Source organism: Platichthys flesus, chromosome 16 (genome assembly GCF_949316205.1).
Source record: "Platichthys flesus chromosome 16, fPlaFle2.1, whole genome shotgun sequence".
NCBI classification, from domain to species: Eukaryota; Metazoa; Chordata; class Actinopteri; order Pleuronectiformes; family Pleuronectidae; genus Platichthys; species Platichthys flesus.
This window is the reverse complement of record NC_084960.1, coordinates 9,543,142-9,561,655: the sequence shown is the minus strand read 5'-3', so window position 1 is coordinate 9,561,655 and position 18,514 is coordinate 9,543,142. Positions and strand designations below refer to the sequence as shown.

General features: G+C 45.1%; 4 protein-coding genes across 5 annotated transcripts; 2 read left to right on the top strand and 2 right to left on the bottom strand.

Moving 5' to 3' along the window:
• The first annotated feature begins 13 nt into the window (after positions 1-13).
• On the top strand, positions 14-3,083 carry LOC133971606 (E3 ubiquitin-protein ligase TRIM16-like). 2 transcript variants are annotated; one of them, XM_062409029.1, is made up of 6 exons: positions 15-825; positions 1,025-1,120; positions 1,226-1,459; positions 1,686-1,857; positions 2,240-2,314; positions 2,391-3,083. In XM_062409029.1, exons 1-6 carry the CDS (start codon positions 400-402, stop codon positions 2,924-2,926), a joined length of 1,539 nt encoding a protein of 512 aa, XP_062265013.1. In that variant the 5' UTR covers positions 15-399; the 3' UTR covers positions 2,927-3,083. The 2 variants fall into 2 exon arrangements, with proteins under 2 accessions (XP_062265016.1, XP_062265013.1); XM_062409032.1 differs by lacking the exon at positions 2,240-2,314 and having other exon boundaries at positions 14-825.
• A 313-nt stretch (positions 3,084-3,396) lies between these two features.
• Positions 3,397-5,083, bottom strand: amn (amnion associated transmembrane protein). Its single transcript, XM_062409034.1, has one exon. It carries the CDS (start codon positions 4,812-4,814, stop codon positions 3,399-3,401), a length of 1,416 nt encoding a protein of 471 aa, XP_062265018.1. The 5' UTR covers positions 4,815-5,083; the 3' UTR covers positions 3,397-3,398.
• Positions 5,084-5,686: 603 nt separating this feature from the next.
• LOC133971543 (proton channel OTOP2-like) lies at positions 5,687-8,847 on the top strand. Its single transcript, XM_062408950.1, has 7 exons — positions 5,687-5,901; positions 6,316-6,710; positions 6,789-6,925; positions 7,018-7,076; positions 7,447-7,571; positions 7,654-8,459; positions 8,558-8,847. Exons 1-7 carry the CDS (start codon positions 5,849-5,851, stop codon positions 8,726-8,728), a joined length of 1,746 nt encoding a protein of 581 aa, XP_062264934.1. The 5' UTR covers positions 5,687-5,848; the 3' UTR covers positions 8,729-8,847.
• A 935-nt stretch (positions 8,848-9,782) lies between these two features.
• On the bottom strand, positions 9,783-18,429 carry hid1a (HID1 domain containing a). The gene is made up of 19 exons (XM_062408948.1): positions 18,272-18,429; positions 17,415-17,564; positions 15,771-15,941; positions 15,077-15,193; positions 14,253-14,359; positions 14,011-14,127; positions 13,563-13,770; positions 13,418-13,474; positions 13,201-13,341; positions 12,891-12,981; positions 12,650-12,801; positions 12,190-12,268; positions 11,893-12,057; positions 11,558-11,785; positions 11,314-11,465; positions 11,147-11,233; positions 10,845-10,936; positions 10,597-10,755; positions 9,783-10,504 (listed from the first exon to the last, which is right to left on the bottom strand). Exons 1-19 carry the CDS (start codon positions 18,335-18,337, stop codon positions 10,441-10,443), a joined length of 2,403 nt encoding a protein of 800 aa, XP_062264932.1. The 5' UTR covers positions 18,338-18,429; the 3' UTR covers positions 9,783-10,440.
• Between the last annotated feature and the right edge of the window lie 85 nt (positions 18,430-18,514).

Below are 18,514 nucleotides of genomic sequence, written 5' to 3'. Positions count from 1 at the left end.
GAAAAAATTTAAGACCATAACCATAAATAATGCAGATATCCTTATATTCAGTCAGAATCAGAACCCAGGGCAGTGTTTACATTTTTTTTTAAAAACCTTCAGCAGAGAATGTGAAGATAAAAGTAAATGAGAGGATGTTGATTCCCCCTCCCCGGCTGCATGATGAACTCATCATTTCCTCTGCATCATCGCAATGAGCTGTTTGTCTTAAGCTTAGCGAGGCTGCATACAGGGCAGAGAGAGATAGTTGTGGGGGAAAATAACGGCTCCGTGCAAAATACCGTAGGTGTGGTTTTCAATTGTTTCCACATGTACTCCGTGGGTCTTCAGAACTAAGAAAAGGCAAGAACAAAGCAGCAAGAAGCTCGGTGCAGGTCGTGTGTCAGCCATATCAAGATTATGTGGACCGGAGAAACACTCATGGCGACAGTCAGCAGCAGCAAAGAGGAGAATTCGAAGGATTATCAACACACTGCCAACAAAAAGGAGGAAACGGAGGAGCCACCCGTCCAGATATGCGAGACTCAGGATGTGCTGTGCGACTCCTGCATGGACGGCCCCAGCAAGGCCGTGAAATCCTGTCTGACCTGTCTGGTTTCTTACTGCGAGGCCCACCTCAGGCCACATGTGGAGAACACAAAGTTTCAAACCCACCGTCTGGTGGATCCCCTGCACGACGTCGACTGTCGGATTTGTGAGGTTCACCATCTTCCTCTGGAACGCTTCTGCCTGGTGGACGGCTGCTGTGTGTGTCTGGACTGTGAGAGCCAAGCGCACAGAGGGCACACCATTGCACCTGTAGGGGAGGCACGCACACAGATCGAGGTCTCAAACGCACACACACACACACACACAAATCAGAGCATTTAATATAGTGAAATTTAATATTTTGACTGTAGTCCTATTTAAAACCATGTCCCTTTTATCATTCAATCTGAGTATGTCAGTAAGGGTCTTGCCCTGGTTACTTTATAATCCTATTTGAGAACTTGATGCAGCATCTGTTTGTGATGATTGTTTGCAGACTGAGATGCAGAACAAACAAGAAGAGATCAACCAGAACAACACAGCAGCTGGGAAAACCATTGCAAAGCTGCAGAGCAACAATGACCTAATAAAGGTATATTTCATATTTCCCCATAATGATCTGGTTCGAGTGATGTTATTCTTTTCTCTTCATCATGTTCCACAACTGTTTAACCCCCCCACACACACACACCTTCAGGACTCGGTGCAGGAGGTTTGTGAATTCGTGGAGCAGCAGTTTGCCAGCGTGCAGGCAGCTGTGAAGGAGGCCAGAAGAGAGGTGCTGGAGGTGCTGGAGGAGGAGCAGAGAAGAGCACTCAGGCAGGCGGATGGCATCCAGGCCCATCTGGAGCAGAAGAGAACGGAACTGATGAAGACTTTGGCTCAAATGAACAAAATGTCCAGGATCAAGTCCGATGTCGACTTCCTGCAGGTACAAAATATGTTAAATATTTGATTTGGTGTCTTCAAATAGAGGGAACGCATGGCAGAGTAGGTGTTTACCCATTTTGGTCAAATGAATGTGATCACATGAGTCTTCTGTAAGTGTCGACAGTGTAAACACAGACAGGGATTTTAGTTTATTTAACAGCAAACAGTTCTGGATGCAGAGCTTAGTTTCACATCACAATTCCTGACACGCGCTGCCCTTGTTCTAGGAATACTCCAAGTGGAGTGAAGCAGCTTCAGATGTGGGATTGCCCAGTGTGCACATCAACCGCATGGACCATCTCACCTCCTATGTCCAAGCCCTGACTGGTCCTACGCAGGAGCTGTGTGATGTGATTCTCTCCTCCTACAGGGACCAACTGAGCATGTTTTTTAAAGGGGGTGAGTGTATATTATACTGTACATGTTACCTTATATCATCCGGCTGCTCCTGGTCTTTTTAGCCTTGCTGGAAAATGTGTCTGTTATTAAATGGCTCAAGTGCAGGGTGCTTTGCCATGGCATGAGGAATACATTCATGATCCCTTGATTTTTACCGAGGCACCGTTATCAACAACTTACAGAACTAAAGGCATTTCCATTCGTATCTGGAATTGGCTTCATTTCTGGATACCAAGAGAAAGTGGAGATGCATCTTCATATACACTTAAACAGTATATGATACAGCCTTAGAAAGCTCTTGGCATGAGTGTAGAATCTGTTTTACTCTATGTGTCATAATTTATTTGATTAATTTTGTATTTATTTATTCTGTATAAACCAGGCACTAAATCCCCGAAGGCGGAATCGCAATCTCTATCCCTGGCTGATCCAGAGACCCGAGACGACTTTTTGAAATGTAAATGCACTAATATATCATGTCAATTTGGTTCATCAGCTACCCAGTCACAACTTGCATGTCCCTTGTGTTGCAGACACAATCGGTTTGACCTTTGACCCCGACACCACCCACCACTTCCTGCGAGTAACGGACGACAACAGAAAGCTCACCAACACCAGCCCCTGGCAGCACAGCTACCCGGACCACCACGAGCGCTTTGAGTATTGGCGGCAGGCGCTGACCTCGCAGAGCGTCTACTCCGGGAGGCACTACATTGAGGTAGAGCTGAGCGGGGAGGGTTCTCACGTGGGGGTCACCTACAAGAGCATCGATCGTAAGGCCGAGCACGGCAGCTGTTGCATCACCGGGAACGACTTCTCCTGGTGCGTGGGGAGGAACAGCCGAGGTTTCTTTGCCTGGCACGCTGGTCTGGAGACGTCTCTGGAGGTCACTGAGGTCAAACGTATCGGCCTGTTTGTGGACTTCCACAAAGGCTCCGTGTCTTTCTATGATGTGAGCGGTCCGATGGAGCTGCTCCACAGGTACCAGGCGGATTTCATTGAGCCCTTGTATGTGATCGTCTGGCTGTCAAAGAAAGAGAACGTAGTTTGCCTGGTTAATGCAGAATGACCCATGTTTAGCAAATAATTAGCAGGTGCCATCACAGTGGGCGTGTACAGGTAAAATAATGCCATAAATATTTATTGATTTTACATAACAAGGTACATTTTCCTCGTATATGTCACTGAGAGTCAAATTTAGTGCCATCTAGTGGTATTTCTGCATCATGACCTCAAGAACCCTGTGCAGCAATATAGATAGGTTAGGTATTTGCTGCGGCTTTATGGTATTTTTTACTGCTGGGAGAAAGAAATACACAATTTTCCTTTCAACAATGATTTTATTCGTGTTACAAGTTCATTCAGTTAATAAAAGCTTCAATTACTGTCAGTATTTGTGTATGTTTATTTACTTTGCTGAATCATTATATCATAACACCGTGGGAGAAGACAATGTCCATGGAGGGTGTGTAAAACCTTCAAGTTAACGCGAAAGTACTTTGGAAAATCATTAACATACCTAAAGTACTTTGCAGTCGGCTTCAGGCATTAAAGTCAGTTTCATTCTCATCATAAACTGGATTCACAAAGTACACACCACCAGTCTGAGTGATGGAAATCGAGTTGATTTCAATCCCGTGCAGAGCTGGAAGGTCAGGGATCATGCTGAGGTCGTCAAACATCGGGTTGTTGAATCCGTGGTCAAGAGACACCCCAAGGTCAACTGTCTCAGTCCTTCTCCTGAAGCTCCTCAGAGACGGCACTGACGGCATCGATGGCATTCGAACGACGCCCTTGTGAATCAGGGCGGCCACGGTGATAATGAGCGTAATCGTGACCAAGACTCCAAACACAATTCCAACCACCATCCCCGTGTTGCCTCCAGACTGGTTGTTGCCAGAGGAGGCTTGAAGGTCGGTCGAAGCGATCCCGAGTTTAGGGCCATGGGAGCGGGCATCCTCCAAGATCTCCCAGGCCAGAGCCTCCGACCGAGCCCCCGTCTCTCCATCCGTAATAACCACCTGGATCTCGGGTGCGCTGCCGAAAGGGATGATCCCCATCAAACGCTGGGACTTGAAGACTTTAGACATGCCCAGCTGGATGGTTTCATACTGTGGCCATTGAAGAAAGAGCTGATGGATCCTTTGCCTGTAGCTCCGTAGGTCGAAGCTGGCGGCATAATGGATAGTGATGATGGCACCGCATACCTCGCAGCAGTGTCCGACAGGGAAGAGGGGCTTCTTGCAGTTCGGGGATGCGCATGTCACCCTGCTACAGATCCGCTGACGGTTCACAGAGTTCCCACACTCGCAGCCAGAAGGATCCCCGCACCCTGGGTTCCCGGCAGTGACTGTGGAGGAACCGTGAAACTGCAGCCGACCAGAACGTGAGCTGAGATATTGTGAAAACTCAGATCTGCTGTCAAACATCTCCCCCAGCACAGACACGGATTTCACTGGGATGCTGGACTGACTGGAGCTGATGTCCACCCTGAAGGAGGAGAGGGCTTTGAAAACGACATCATCGTACTGGCAGGGGACGCTCTCCTCGTGGACCAAGAACAGGAAGCGTCCACCCTGCAGTTCATCCTGTGTTGCGGCTGCCTGCCACAGAGCGGGGTCAAACCACTGCAGGGAGTCTGAACCGTTGAACTGGGCAGTGACACCTTCTCCGCAGTCTGGATCTTGTCCTGACACAACATAGAACCCAGCTCCTTCACACAGGATGAACTCTCCGTCAACCGGCAGCCTCAGCTCCTGCACGGCATGTGCGGTCTCCAGAAACACAGACACTCTCCTCTGGGCCGAGAACTGAACTATGTCACTGCCACAGGGAACCGCTCCTTTGTCCCAGTTGGTCTTGTTCTCGTAGTTGGTGTTGGGGATCCACTGCTTGTACAGGGCGTCCGCGGCCCCGACAAGGCAGAGGAGAAGGAGCACGTCTGGTGTTTTCAGCATCCTGGAGGTTTGTGAGGGACTGAGCCAACACCAGGTGACCTTTGTTTCAAACCGTGTGACCAACACGAGTGCACTCAGCTTTAAAGTTGATGAGCTCTGTACCTCTTCATGCCAGGTGACCTGTCAAAGATTTACACTTAATGCTGCAATAACAGACCTACTTTAACGTTTGTATGTCTTTATTCGTGTTTCATTTCTTTTGTCTGCATGTATACGTATGAATACCCTGAATATTTTCTTGTTTTATCCTGAAGATACATGTTATACTGATGTAGGCTTTGTAATCTCTGATATTCAGTCATCCTTTTTCAGATGATTCAGTCCAGAACCTAAAGCAGCAAGGTGGGGAGAACATTTCAAATGAACTTTGTTGTGTGTTTTCACCTGTTATGTCAACTATGAGCTGATTAATTAATAAAGAATCATCCTTTCTAATTTAAAATCTCCCAATTTTTGTCAAATATAGGCTGTTTTAAACAAAAAACACAAACATAAAGTTAAACACTTAATGATTTAAAGGCAACCTATTAAAAAATGAGTGAGCAGAGGTACAAACTTAAACAAGTTCAGGCTCTTTCAAGAAAGCCCACACATTGTTTTGGTTCCTGGTCTGTCATTTAAAGTTAAATAAAATATAAAATTGACTTTAGTATAAAAACTAAACATCATAAGAGTCTAGATCAAAAGTGCTTGAGTGAATAAAACAGAAATGACACAACAATTTAAATAAAAATGCAGTTTAAAAACCTACAAAGAGATACCCGAAGCATCAGTCTGAATTTAAAAAGGGTTCTCTGACTCTCTTCCAGTTGTTGTCACTTTAACACCAGTGAATACTTAGAGGGGACAGGTGAAAGAACCAATCAGCCCCAACTACCATCACCTGACCTTCCTCATTGACTGCAGCTTGTGTGGAGAGGCTGCAGCTCACTGTGCAGTCGGACCTGCAGAGAGACCAGGTTCTAACATGTCTAACAAATTCTAACATGTCCCAAAACCAGCATCTGCCGTCACTGTGATCTTCACCCTACGTCATGAAAACTGCAGCTCGTCAGATTTTCCGGACCTGCAACAAACTCTTTTCAGGGTAAATTTAAAACTGTTAAATCAACAGCTACACAAACAGTAGATTTCCACATACAGTCACGTATTTTATCTCTTGTTCTTGCTGGCTGCTGACCATTGAATATGATTGCAGCAGGACTGCTTCATACATAGTATTTCTCCTCAGATACTTACTCTCTGAGGTTTCGACGTTCTTTTTACCCTGTCAAAAGGGTTTCTTAGTTTTTCCTTACTCTTGTTGACGGTTAAGGCCAGAGGATGTCACACCATGTTAAAGCCCCATGAGACAACGTGTGATTTGTGAATATGGGCTTTACAATTAAAATTTGATTGATAAATTGTTCTGTGGTCCAACACAAGCTTACTCTGAATTTGAATAATATATAATATCTTGGAATTCACAGCTGTTAAAATCACCTGAACGTGTTCTCTGCAGAAAAACCCAGAACGACATCGTGGAGGCCCATCCGTCGAACATAGAAACGGCAGCACATTTGGAAAACATCCACGAGTTGCCCAGCCCGTCCCAGTCTCCCAGTGTGGAGCCAGTGACGGACTGTGTCCACCATGTGGAGGCCGGGATGGAGCGGGCCCACCACGGTGGCGGCTGGCTCCTGTCGGGCATCATCTGCATGAACATCCTGATAGTGGGCTGTGCTTTGGTCAGCGGCAGTGCTATGAGCGGGGTCATCACCGCCGTGCAACAGCAAATCTTCATCATCGTCCTCCTCCTCCTCACAATGCTGTGGATGTTCATCTACAGCGTTTTCACCTCTCGAAAGGATCAAGCCCAGTTCAAAGACAGCCATGCAGGGCCGGTGTGGCTCAGAGGTGAGAACTCTCTTGGATCCCAGTTTTTAGATGAGATTCATTTCAAGGCCTGATTGACCTTTTTGTGTTATTTCCCAGTTGGACTTGTGCTGTTCGGCGTCCTCAGTCTCCTCATGGACTCATTCAAGATTGTCAACTATGTGGGCTACATTCACTGTGAATCGGCTGTTAAAGTCGCCTTCCCTGTCGTGCAAGCTGTGTTTCTGCTTTCCCAGGTTGTTGCATCTCAATATTAAGAACATTAAGGAATATTAGACTTTGGATGAGTTGTGAAAATTGTATATAATTTTTATTCATATATTTGTAGACCTACTTCCTGTGGACTTATGCGAAAGACTGTGTACAGATACAAACGAATTTTACTCGGTAAGTCCAATCAAGTCATTAAGAGGTTTGTTTGTTTGTTTGTTTTTTAAACAGGATTACACCAAAACAGAACAGATTTCCATGAACATTGGTGGAATGATGCAGTATGGGTCAGGGAAGACCTCGTTGAATTTTGGTGCTGATCAGGGGTCGGATCCAGGAAATGTTATAATTTGAGAGAGAGACAGTTTACAAGGAATAATTAATGGATCTTGATTTCCAAATAGAATAGGCACATTTAGGGGACAGATCTACGGGTGTGTGAAAGTTGGTGCAACTCAATTTAACTTATGGAGGCTGTTGGGCCTTGGTAGAGTTGTGCTCGCTGCCATGCGCCCTTCAGGATTCAGGATATGTTCGACTCTTTCAGGTGCGGCCTCACCCTTACACTGTCAACGAACCTGGTCGTGTGGATGGCAGCAGTGACCGAGGAATCGATTCACCAGACTGAGCTTCCAGATTTAAATACCAGCGTCTCTCACAAGATGTACAGAGGTATCGGGGTCATCACTTGTATTCGGGATAAATTCGCGATCCCTCCGAGAATAATAACTCTAACCTGTCGTCAACATTTCAGCGAGCTACGGGGATCAAAGGTGCAAATGCAGCCACTCGATGTGCGACACCTTCAGTGAGGCCTTCTACTACCTGTACCCCTTCAACATCGAGTACAGCCTCTTTGCCTCTGCGATGGCGTACGTCATGTGGAAGAACGTGGGTCGCCTCGTGGACGACCACAGCCCCCACAAGGTCAAGTTTCGTCCAAAGGATGTGTGTTTCGGACCCGTGACGGGAATTCTCCTGCTTCTGTCGGGGCTCGTGACGTTCATCCTGTACGAGGTGGGCATACAGGCGGAGGAGAAGGAGAAGAGAAACAAGGCCTTGGTGATTCATTTCATCAGCAACATCGTGATAGTGAGCCTGATGTCCATCGCCGCCGCCATCGGCTGCGTCGTCTACAGGCTCGACCGCAGGGAGCACGTGTCGGAGAAGAACCCCACTCGCACGCTGGACATGGCGCTGCTGGTGGGAGCCTCGATGGGACAGCTGGTCATCAGCTACTTCTCTATCGTGGCCGTGGCGGCGCAAGGGGCCAGGGGCCACCTGAACGCCCTCAACCTGGCGTGGGCCGTGCTGACGGTGCTCGAGCTCGGCATCCAGAACTACTTCATCATCGAGGGCCTGCACCGGGAGCCCTTCCACGTGATGCAGGAGGCGGCCCTGCACACAAACGCCCACAGCTTCCACGAACACATAGAGACGATGGTTGTGATGGAGGGCAACAAGTCCAACTACTTCCTGAACTCGATTGTCGACACGCCAAACTGGAAGAGAAGAATACTGAAGGAAGTGTGTGCCTTTCTGCTGCTCGCCAACGTCATAGTAAGTTGTATTTTTGCTTATTTATACAAAATATCGAGTATAAATGCAACCAACCCAGTTCTTTCCTGTGTCCGGCCTGTTCACCTGTTCTCTGACAGATGTGGATCATGCCTGCGTTCGGCGCTCGTCCCCAGTTCGATCACCCCGTGGAGGCGAAACTCTACAAGTTCACAGCGTGGGCTGCGATTGTGAACGTCGGACTTCCTTTTGGGATCTTTTACCGCATGCACTCAGTGGCCAGTCTGTTTGAAGTCTACCTGATCTCTTAGCTTTGTGCCTTTTTTATGTGTATAGAATTGAGTAATTTATAAAAAGTATATTTGGTGACATAAATGTTACTTATTTTAAATGTATCTTTTATTAATAAATGTGATTTAGTTGTCATTGATATTGAACACAAAGTTGTTTGCAATATTTCTATTCATGTTCAGCACATTATCTGCAATATTACCTCTACTTAGTTCTCCTTTGCATGTCACTTTTATTCCTATTGTAAATTCTCAGCACAGGTTCTACATTTACTCGATATACGCTTTATTTATATCGTCATATTTTTGGTACTTAATACACTTTTACATTTTATTCCATTGTACTGTAATCTTGGAAAATTGAGGAATTTCCATCAGCATGAATTAAGTCTTAACTGTTGATTTGCTGCCCCACTTTAAAAATTAAAATATATACATTTATATTATGTTGTATTAATTGGTTCTTTAACTTTGCTCAATACTTCTCAATACTAAGAACTTTGCAAAAACTGATTGTGGCCATAGGGTAGTGGTTCTTAAGACTTTGATTGTGTGCCCCCCTTCAAATATTTGCTTGTGACAGCTACATATTTAGTTTATTTTGTCCCATGGAGGGGTATAAGTATCTAGTATCATAGTAATTTTGTCTCATATTATTGACAGGATCCATGACTCTTTAATGATAACTCTCTAAAGATATGATTTGTGTTCCCGGGGAGTCTTTGTCCCACTTTGTCCTGCCGAAATTCAATGCTGAAATGCTTATTCACTGCAGTATTATTATACACCACTCAATACTTAGGTCAGGTCACAGACAGATTTCTGTCACGCCGGCTGGCTTTTGTTGTCAGTGTGCAGAGCTGGCATTTCAAAGTGAAAATTTTCACAGACTCAGCAGTCAATCATGTTTCACCCCGTTTTTAGCATCAAATAACTTAATGGAAAAAATTTGCTTAAGTGTAAGAACGAGCTATGACAAACCATGTTTTAGAAAGAATTAGTTTCATCATGTCATCGATCATTCTATGGTCTGTGGTGCGCTACATACTGAGGGTTGATTGTAAATAACACAGAATTCAGATGCTTACCAATATATATTTTCAGGGAAATTTAAGGAAAAATACAGTTTCAACATCAAGCATTATAAGCATATCCAGCCGACTCTTAACGTAACCCTTCTCATATACATAAAAACATCTGTAGAATCGTCTCTAATCTCAGAGTTATATCATCACGTTAAAACCACAACCATAATAAGACTACTTATAAAGAGTGCAAGTTCACTTTAAAGCATGGCAAGTACGACAACGTGAAACAACACTACTGTGCCATCCAGGATACGTATGATACAAGCCTCGGTTGGAAAAAAACTCCTCTAACAAGTCTGACTGAAAAGTTAAACCGGGTTCACGTCTACGCGGTCAAGAGAAGCTCCTCAACTTTCAGCGCCAGTCGTCTGCTTCGATAGACATTCTGTGGTCTTGAGGTCTGAAGATATCAGTTACTCCTAATGGAGGATTCTTCTTTCGTCTGTCCTCTTTTTCTGAACATTATCTCCTCACTCATTTGAATGACTCTCCTTCCCGAGTCAGTGGCGTACAGGACAAGCATTTTCAAAAAACGACGATTAACGGAGGCAAGTTAAACACAGTGAGGTTTACTGGGAAAACCAGCAGATAATGATGGGAAGAGGAACCCTGGCGTTGAGCAGGCCCCGCTTTTCTTTTTTCTGTCTACATCTTCTGAATCTCGAAGAGGCGGACATCAGTGTCGTACCAGATAGGAGGGTCCACATTGCTGCAAAATAAAAAAAAAAAAAACGATAAGACATGACTTGTCTTCAGTGTGAAGAGACAACGTTTATTGCTCAGCTGTCACGTGGGACTCACCGCAAATAGACGACACCCCACATGTAAGTGCGAAACCACATGGCAGTGCCTGCGTTGGCCTGATACTTTCTGATGAGGATGGGGTGAGGAACAGGCAGCAGGCCCACTAATGTGCCATGCTGGAGAAACTTCAGGATCTCGGATTCATCGGTCAGACCCCTGCAGGGAAAAGTGAGCACGATAAAAAAAATGAAGAAACTCAGCCCATTATGTTGATTTTACATCAGATAAAAGATGTGTTCACATACTTGTCAATGCAGATCTTCTCCACCTGAGGAACTAACACTTGTAGAAGACGCATGATCGTCTGCAAGGGTAGCTTACACTTCCAGGAGAGAACCTGAGGCCAAAAGAGGTAAATCTGCATCAATCAATTTGTCCAGACTTTTCCTTTTACATATGTACTTCGTTTAAAAATAAATGCGTGTGAATTCAGCTGTGGAAATCACATGTCACCGTTTACAGATCGGATCATTTGTGGAGGATAAGCAGCATAATTCTGATCCATCTCAAAATAAAGGCAAGGATAAGAGGACAGGGTGTAACTGACCCAGTCTGGTGTTGGAGCCCAAGATGAGGTTGAAGACGCACTCGACAAACGTCTCCTCTCCATTTCAGCTTCAGTGTAGAAAACATCCTGAAAATGTGAACAGATAGATTTACAAACGTGCACATTCCTAAATGAACATGCACGCAGACAGAGACACGTGCACTTACTTCATTGTCTCTGCCTGAGTTCGACTCCGTGTCACTGGTCCCTGCAGCTGCAATTTGGTCCGGGTGGACAGCGTGAGCCAGGTCGGCCTTTGGGATGGACACCATGGTGCCGTCCTCTGACACCTGGGACTTCTCTGTGAGTTTATCAATGGCTGCAGGAAACGGGTTGCAGGTTTTCAACTAACGTGAAAAAAGGCAATAGATTCACCAATTGACATTCAAATATTAATATCCATGACTGTACCTGGTATGGCGACCAGACTGGCCTTCAGAGTACCAGGCTCCGCCGGCACAGCAGGACGAGAGCCCTCCATGGACACCGTCTCCTGGGAGCTTGTGCGGGAAATGACGTCCGGTGACTTCCTCTTCCTCTGCAGAGCCTTTTGAATGGAAGCGGGATCAGCTGGCAGGTTGGCCAGCTGGTGGAACACGTTACGTTTGCGGATTATGGCGTACACCAGGTTGCAGTTTCCTAGTGGGGGGGGGGGGGGGGGGAATGAATAAGTAGACGGATTTACACAAACAGCTGAATCTGCAAAAGCAAACAATGTTCTTTTCACTGGCTCAGGGATCCCTCACCGTCAAACTGGTACTGGATAATGTTGTTAAAAGCCTCAAGAAGGAAGAACACAAGGTGGTGGTTCTGGGCTACGGAGAACAGGAACCAGCCGGTGGAGAAGGCCTCCAGCAGGTGGAGCAGCTTATTTGCTGCCACCATGGAAAGGCTCTTCAAGTAGGGAGACACTGCAGAGCAAGCAGAAGAAAAAGAATAAACGTAAAAATCGAAACAACTACTACTTTTGGACATCTTTATCATAGCGGATGTTGCCAATCAAATCTGAGCATTGCCCAACAGATGGCGCCAGAGAAATTCACCATTCACAACGATGGTGAGCAGGCAGTCAAACAGGGGCTGGAGACGCTGGTGGCCTGTGGTGATAATCTTGTGAAACACCTACAAAACAAAGAGAGAGACAGATGTGAGCAGCAAAAAAGAGCGTCTCCACTTGAACCCCCCCCGACGGGAGATACAGGACATTATGTGCATCACACACCTCATGACTGACAAAAAGTTCCTCCCTTCTGCTAAAATAATGCCTTATTTGAATTATGTACATAGTTTCTTATATATTTCTTATATATTTGTATCCTTTCTGTTTCGTGCCAGGCTGGCAGGAAAAGATCTATAAAATGTCTACAGCAACTAACATTTGCTTTAGATTTTGTTGCTGTTGCTGCGTTAGTTAGTTGCAGTATTGTTGTCTGCAGCAGTACAACAACCACAAAGACTCTTGAATTGCTTGACTCTTAAGATAATGTTACGTCGGTGCCTCACCACTATGAGCAGGTCAGCGTGAGTCCCTGTGAACACCGGGATGTCCATCGGCACATGGACGGTGTAGGGCTTATTCAAGCGCACGCCAAAGTTCCTCTCCCCGCTCAACAGCAGCAAAATGAACACGCCGATGTGCATGAGTCCAACACGGGCTGCACCCGAGAAAACACACCACAGGTTAAAATGCACAGGGGAGGATGTGTTTGATGTGTTGCGGGAACAACAGTGGGATGAGACTTACACTGGTCTGCCCTGGCATCATTCAGGTAGAAGAGTATGGGAACCAGAATATCCAGCACATCACTGCTCTTTAGGACAAAAAACAGGAACTTCTGCAATGGAAAAAAGAAAGAAGAGAAAATTGAAAAAAGAAAGCACCTAATTGATAGATAGATAGATAGATAGATAGATAGATAGATAGATAGATAGATAGATAGATAGATAGATAGATAGATAGATAGATAGATAGATAGATAGATAGATAGATAGATAGATAGATAGATAGATAGATAGATAGATAGATAGATAGATAGATAGATAGATAGATAAACCTTATTGAAGTCGCAGAGCTTCCAGAAGAGAACCAACAGCTCTTGATGGAACTGGATCTTCTTGGTGGAGTTTGGCAGATAGGTCTGAGTCAGAGGGTTGGTGAGCAGACGAGCTAGGCCCTTCAACACAAAGTCAAAGTCCTGTAGGCGTGAGAAGAGAAGAAGCTTTATCGATTGATCTTTTCAGGGACAATGTTCTAAGAGAAATGATTAGTACCTCCTCCCTGTGAATCCTCGACAGGTAATTCACGAACAGGTTCTCGGGCCCTGTCGACTGCACAAAGATACAGAGATTTATTTAAAGGACACTGAGCACATCACACATCTGATTTGACTTGTCTTTCTGGGACTTGGCGACGTACCTCTTGTTCCTCGATGCTGGATGGGGACGCAGGGCGGTGGGAAACCCCTCCATCGTGCTCCAGCGTCACTATGAGGATCTGCACGGCCTGCTCCACCAGCTGCTCCCGGTAGTCCGAGAAGAGCAGGTGGTTGTACGGGATGCCGTAGCCCACTGGGTCATAGGCGCACACCACATTCAGCAGAGAGGTGAACAGAGGCAGAGCATGTCTAGGGACAGGGACATTATGAAGTGATGAGAAATGAAAATACATCTCAGCACATTTCTTGAGAGTAGTTTGACATAAAGACAGAAAAATATAATAACTTGAGATCTTCACGTCTTAACTTAATCTGAAATGTGGTGGAAGGCTCTGTAATAACCTCATAGAAGCAAGGTTGTATCTCTTTAATCCAAAAGTCTGATGAAACTAAATAAACAAACCACATGACAGCGCTTTTGCACGTTACCTATTTTCCGCGGAGCAGAAGAAGGTCACCCAGGGGTTGAGGACGCTGTTGTCCGATGACAGAGGCAGGTACATGGCCTCCGAAAAGCAGGTTAGTAACAATCTCAGCAGCTCGGTCCTGAAGACGATCGGAGACAAAGACACAGAGGTGGACAAACCAAAAGCTGCAACATGTGGACGGGAGAGGAGAGTTTGACTGTATCGCACTCGAAGCACAGGCTAGACACCGGCCGGCTGACTCACCTGTTCAGGTCGTGGATGTAGTTGAGAGGGGGGGACTGTGCAAAGCCCACCCCTGCCTCCCAGATGTACTCACAGCTGTCTATAGACTGCATGCTCTCTACCGAGTCCTAGATGAGACAAACCACATGACAGGATGACAGTCAGAGCCATTATGTGGGTCTGCTGTGTATTACTGAAGCACAGATATGTTTTTGCAACTAAAAATAAAATTTTAAATTCACAAAAAATCAAGAAAATGGAAAGAAAACAAAATGATAGTCATTATTATGAGTATGTTAAATTGAGACAAATGCTTTATCCACCACCATCCCCTTGTTTTTCCACTTCATTTCCTCCTACTGACGCATCATCAATGATCAGAGTTTCTTTTCAGGAAACATTTATCTCAAGTACGACACGTAGGCAGGAATATCAGAGTCATGTAATTCCACTTCCCCCATAATTAAAGATAAGTTGAAGTAGAAGACTTTTTAAGGCCTAAAATCCAGATTATTAAATGTGAGACTCTTTTAAGAACTTCAAGAACATTCACTGTGACCAGCAAAGCTTCAGTGTTCTTGTTGAGGGACGAGGAATTCTTCCTGGTGACACTTCTACGTCAATGGGGTGATTGAGCAACTTTAGAGCAGGAAGAAGGAAACAGTGCTCACACAGTGTGTCTAACAGGTGAAGGATTAGGATCTGGGACAAGACAATAGAGAAATATTTGTGTATGTGTGACCCTTTGTTGTCTCGACACGTGAGCAGCAGTTTTTGTTATGTCGTTGATGGTGACGAGGTGATGACAGTAGATCACACAGTGCTTCAGGACACAGAGTACTCACGGGGCCTCTCCTGTGGCTGTGCACCGTGAAGTCGGGGCAGAAGAGAAGGTCGGCGATGGCCAGGAGCAGCGACTCGGCCAGTGGTCGAGCTCCGTCATCGTCGTCCAGCTCATCCGTCTATAAAGGGAGGATCGATTTCTGAGATTAAATCCAGATCTTAAACATTGTTCTTTGCAATTCCTTGAAAAAAATCAATTAAAAAGGGCTTATGGCTCAGAAGAAATGGCTCCATACATCGGATATTACCTTGCACCATTATATTCCCTGAAAACGCACATCTATCTCTTTTCAGGTGACAGATGTATTCATGACAAGGACGGGTTGGTGACCTCTGCACATTCATTGCATTGCATCACCGGACTGAATAAGCGTCTGAGGACATAGAATCTGTGTAACTGAGCTGTTATGTCTCAATAACAAACAAACGCACGTTATGTCTAAGGTAAGATTGCGCAAACAACAGTATGGCTATCTGAAAACTGGGACGGCACTCAGTATGGTGCATACCTCCACCTGACTGTCCTCTGATGAACCCACATTTTAATTCAATTCAGATCCAGATTATTATTTTGACCTTGGTGGAGGTAATTGATGTTTGAAAAAGAGATTAAACCCCCTTGTTTTGATGCTTATAAATATTTATGTATTTTTGGTTTGGGTTGAAGTAAGTGTCCCTTTTCTTGTGCCCACTCACCCCGGCCCGCCCAGCGCCAGGCACGGTCGACCAGAAGAATCCTCTCCAGTCCTGGTCCTCAAAGATGTACGGGAGGATGCGGGTCAGGATGCGAGTGCAGTTCAGGATCACCTGCTTCTCTCGCTCTGATGGACAGCCGGACTCTGCACCCTGCACCAGCTTCTCCACGGCCTGAAGAGTCAGGAGACACGGTGAGGAACAACATGGGGATAGGAGCAAAGTCAGGACCGATCTTTTAATTGGATTTCATTAATTTATCTCTCTATTGATATATACACCTAAGCCTGTTTTACAAAAAATATAATTTCATTGTATTTATTTATTCACTTATTGACTTGCTCATGTTAATATTGTCTTGTTCTGTACGTGGATGGGAATGGGGGGGATGGCTGGGTATATAGTTTTTATTATTAATATTATTTTGTATAGCATTTTGTGTTACATTGGTTGTATGAGAAGTGCTACACAGATAAAGTCAAAATGTGATGAGTATGTGTAGCATTGGGTACACGTCGACTGAGCAGGACACACAATTAGATTAACTTCATGTCAAGACAGATAAAGGTTCATGTTTTTATTGAATTTTTTGTAATGCAATTTGCTTCAGCAACATCAAGCTCATTCTCAGTTGGTTAATGAGGCATCACCCTGTTGTCTATACTCTGCACAGAATAACCACACATTGTTCCTGCATGTGTATCCATTGAAACTATAATGGTGCTGTTTGTTTTTTTACTTTTTGAACAACCTAAAGGAATCTGTAAATGAAATATTTTGATAGTCCGATACAATTTTAGCCATTCAGACATATAAAACTGTTATGTGTGATATGTTATATCATGTTTCACTTTACATAAATGATGTTTACTTTCTTAATCAAAGTTTTATATATTTGGTTAAATTTAGTTTTTAGTCAGTATCCGTATGAGGGATCATTGGCAAATTTCATATAGAAAGATCGTTGGGCTCTCGTCTCTCATTCATGATTCCATTAACCTGACACTATCTATTTTGTTTTTGGAGAACGAAGATGCAGCATCTGAACAAAGGCAACTGTCAACAAAACTGAAGAGTCTTGATTTTTACCAACAAGCGCCTAATTAAGGTTTTTGTTTATCCTTTATATAATTTACACTGGAGAGAACACTAAATATCAGCACTTTTATTTTCACAATTAAACTATTTTGTCTATGAGATAAGGACATGGTCTCTTGTTTTGGGGCCTTTAAGATTTCCTGTTGACAATGATTAATCGTCTGCCTTTAATCAACAGTCGACTGCAGCCTCTGTCTGAACTAGGTAAACAAACCCCTTTGAATCGGCTCTGATTCGAGGGCTCTCCTCTCCTCCTCTTTATTTAATTAGGCTGTGAGTATAACCAGAATGTCTGTTTTGATTTGGAAAGGCGGCCCAGAATGGAAGCTGGGAGCGAGAGACAGGAAGCCAGGGGAGAGGAAGGGGAGTTGACTCACTTGTTCCAACATCTGAGAGGCACTGATAGACGCCAGTGCTGTGCTCTAACACACACAACCCTGCATTGATTCAAAATAATATTCTCCCACGAGGAAGTTTTAAAGTAAGCACATCCAGTCGGCATACAAAAAATACATTGCACTGACGTCATTGTTGCTTTACGGGTATTACCTTATAGCAGAGGGTTGCTAAATTTGAGGGGGACTCTTCTCGAACAGCTCTTATCTCTGCAGCCGGCACCAATGCAAAAACATCCTGGACTGTGGTGGTGGTGTCTGCCCAGAACTGGTCCCAGAAGGCATCGTCTGTGGCTTCCACTGGCTGCACAAACACACACACATACACACACATATACTGATTCTAACATTTCACTTCCATTATAGCTGAGTAAACATTTCATGTCAGTGAGCTCTCAAATACAATGGCCTTGCATCTCATTTCAATGCACCACTTCGTCATTCTCCCGATGATGCACACATGGTTGCTTGGTCTTGTGTTACACGGCTCACCCAGAGGCCTGGCCTGCCTAATTGCAATGTAAACACAGCCTCCCGTCTCCCCTGGCAGCAGTGAGGAGAACAGCTTTATCTGGCACACTGATCTCCGCACGGTCCACCTGCCGCATCTGCAATGTGTGCCCATTTGCAGACCCACGTCATCAGCGCTGATTCAGCTACGCCATCATTTATCTTGTCGCCCAAACTAAGCGTTCAGCCTCAGGGCTGCGTGGAAGGTTTGTGGCGATCATGGCAGACTCGACATTTAATCCAACCACGATCAACGCGGTGGATGCAAATATATAACAATCGTCTTATTATCATTTCTATAATGCGGGATAAACGCATGAGAATTTGAAATGCTGAATGCAACATGACACTGTCGGAGATGTGTTGTTGATCCACATGAAAAACGTTATTTCCTCTCCTCCTCGGTGATGATGCGCTCCTCGCCTCCTCCTCCTCTCTCTCTCTCTCTCTCCCTCTCTATAAGTGCGCTCCTTCATCCCGCTGCGTGGCGGCGCATGTTACCTGTGTCTTGGTTGTCAGCTGAATCACCGCTTTCCTGAAGTTCAGTTTGGAGTCGGTGCTGCCCATTGCGATTATTTCCCTTCACAGGACCTGCTGCCGCCGCCGAGGATCCCTGATAATCTCACCTCCGTCCTGCGCTTGAGTCATTGGCGGAGGCGTTTTTACGCACGATTGGTTGGCTGGACGAGCAGGATCCGTGGTGTAACTTCCGGGTTGGGAAGATGTCAACACTTCAATTCAATT

What these genes read in the sequence shown, in the direction of transcription:
- amn (XM_062409034.1), bottom strand. Translation starts at nt 4,814, where the DNA reads ATGCTGAAAACACCAGACGTGCTCCTTCTCCTCTGCCTTGTCGGGGCC.
- LOC133971606 (XM_062409029.1), top strand. Translation starts at nt 400, where the DNA reads ATGTGGACCGGAGAAACACTCATGGCGACAGTCAGCAGCAGCAAAGAG. An exon ending in GAGCATGTTTTTTAAAGGGG is followed by an intron (nt 1,858 to 2,239) that starts GTGAGTGTATAT and finishes TGTATAAACCAG; the next exon opens with GCACTAAATCCCCGAAGGCG. An exon ending in CCGAGACGACTTTTTGAAAT is followed by an intron (nt 2,315 to 2,390) that starts GTAAATGCACTA and finishes CTTGTGTTGCAG; the next exon opens with ACACAATCGGTTTGACCTTT.
- LOC133971543 (XM_062408950.1), top strand. Translation starts at nt 5,849, where the DNA reads ATGAAAACTGCAGCTCGTCAGATTTTCCGGACCTGCAACAAACTCTTT. An exon ending in TGCAACAAACTCTTTTCAGG is followed by an intron (nt 5,902 to 6,315) that starts GTAAATTTAAAA and finishes TGTTCTCTGCAG; the next exon opens with AAAAACCCAGAACGACATCG. An exon ending in TGCTGCTCGCCAACGTCATA is followed by an intron (nt 8,460 to 8,557) that starts GTAAGTTGTATT and finishes GTTCTCTGACAG; the next exon opens with ATGTGGATCATGCCTGCGTT.
- hid1a (XM_062408948.1), bottom strand. Translation starts at nt 18,337, where the DNA reads ATGGGCAGCACCGACTCCAAACTGAACTTCAGGAAAGCGGTGATTCAG. An exon ending in TACATCCACGACCTGAACAG is followed by an intron (nt 14,128 to 14,252) that starts GTGAGTCAGCCG and finishes GATCGTCTTCAG; the next exon opens with GACCGAGCTGCTGAGATTGT. An exon ending in TTCTGCTCCGCGGAAAATAG is followed by an intron (nt 13,771 to 14,010) that starts GTAACGTGCAAA and finishes CCCTGTCCCTAG; the next exon opens with ACATGCTCTGCCTCTGTTCA.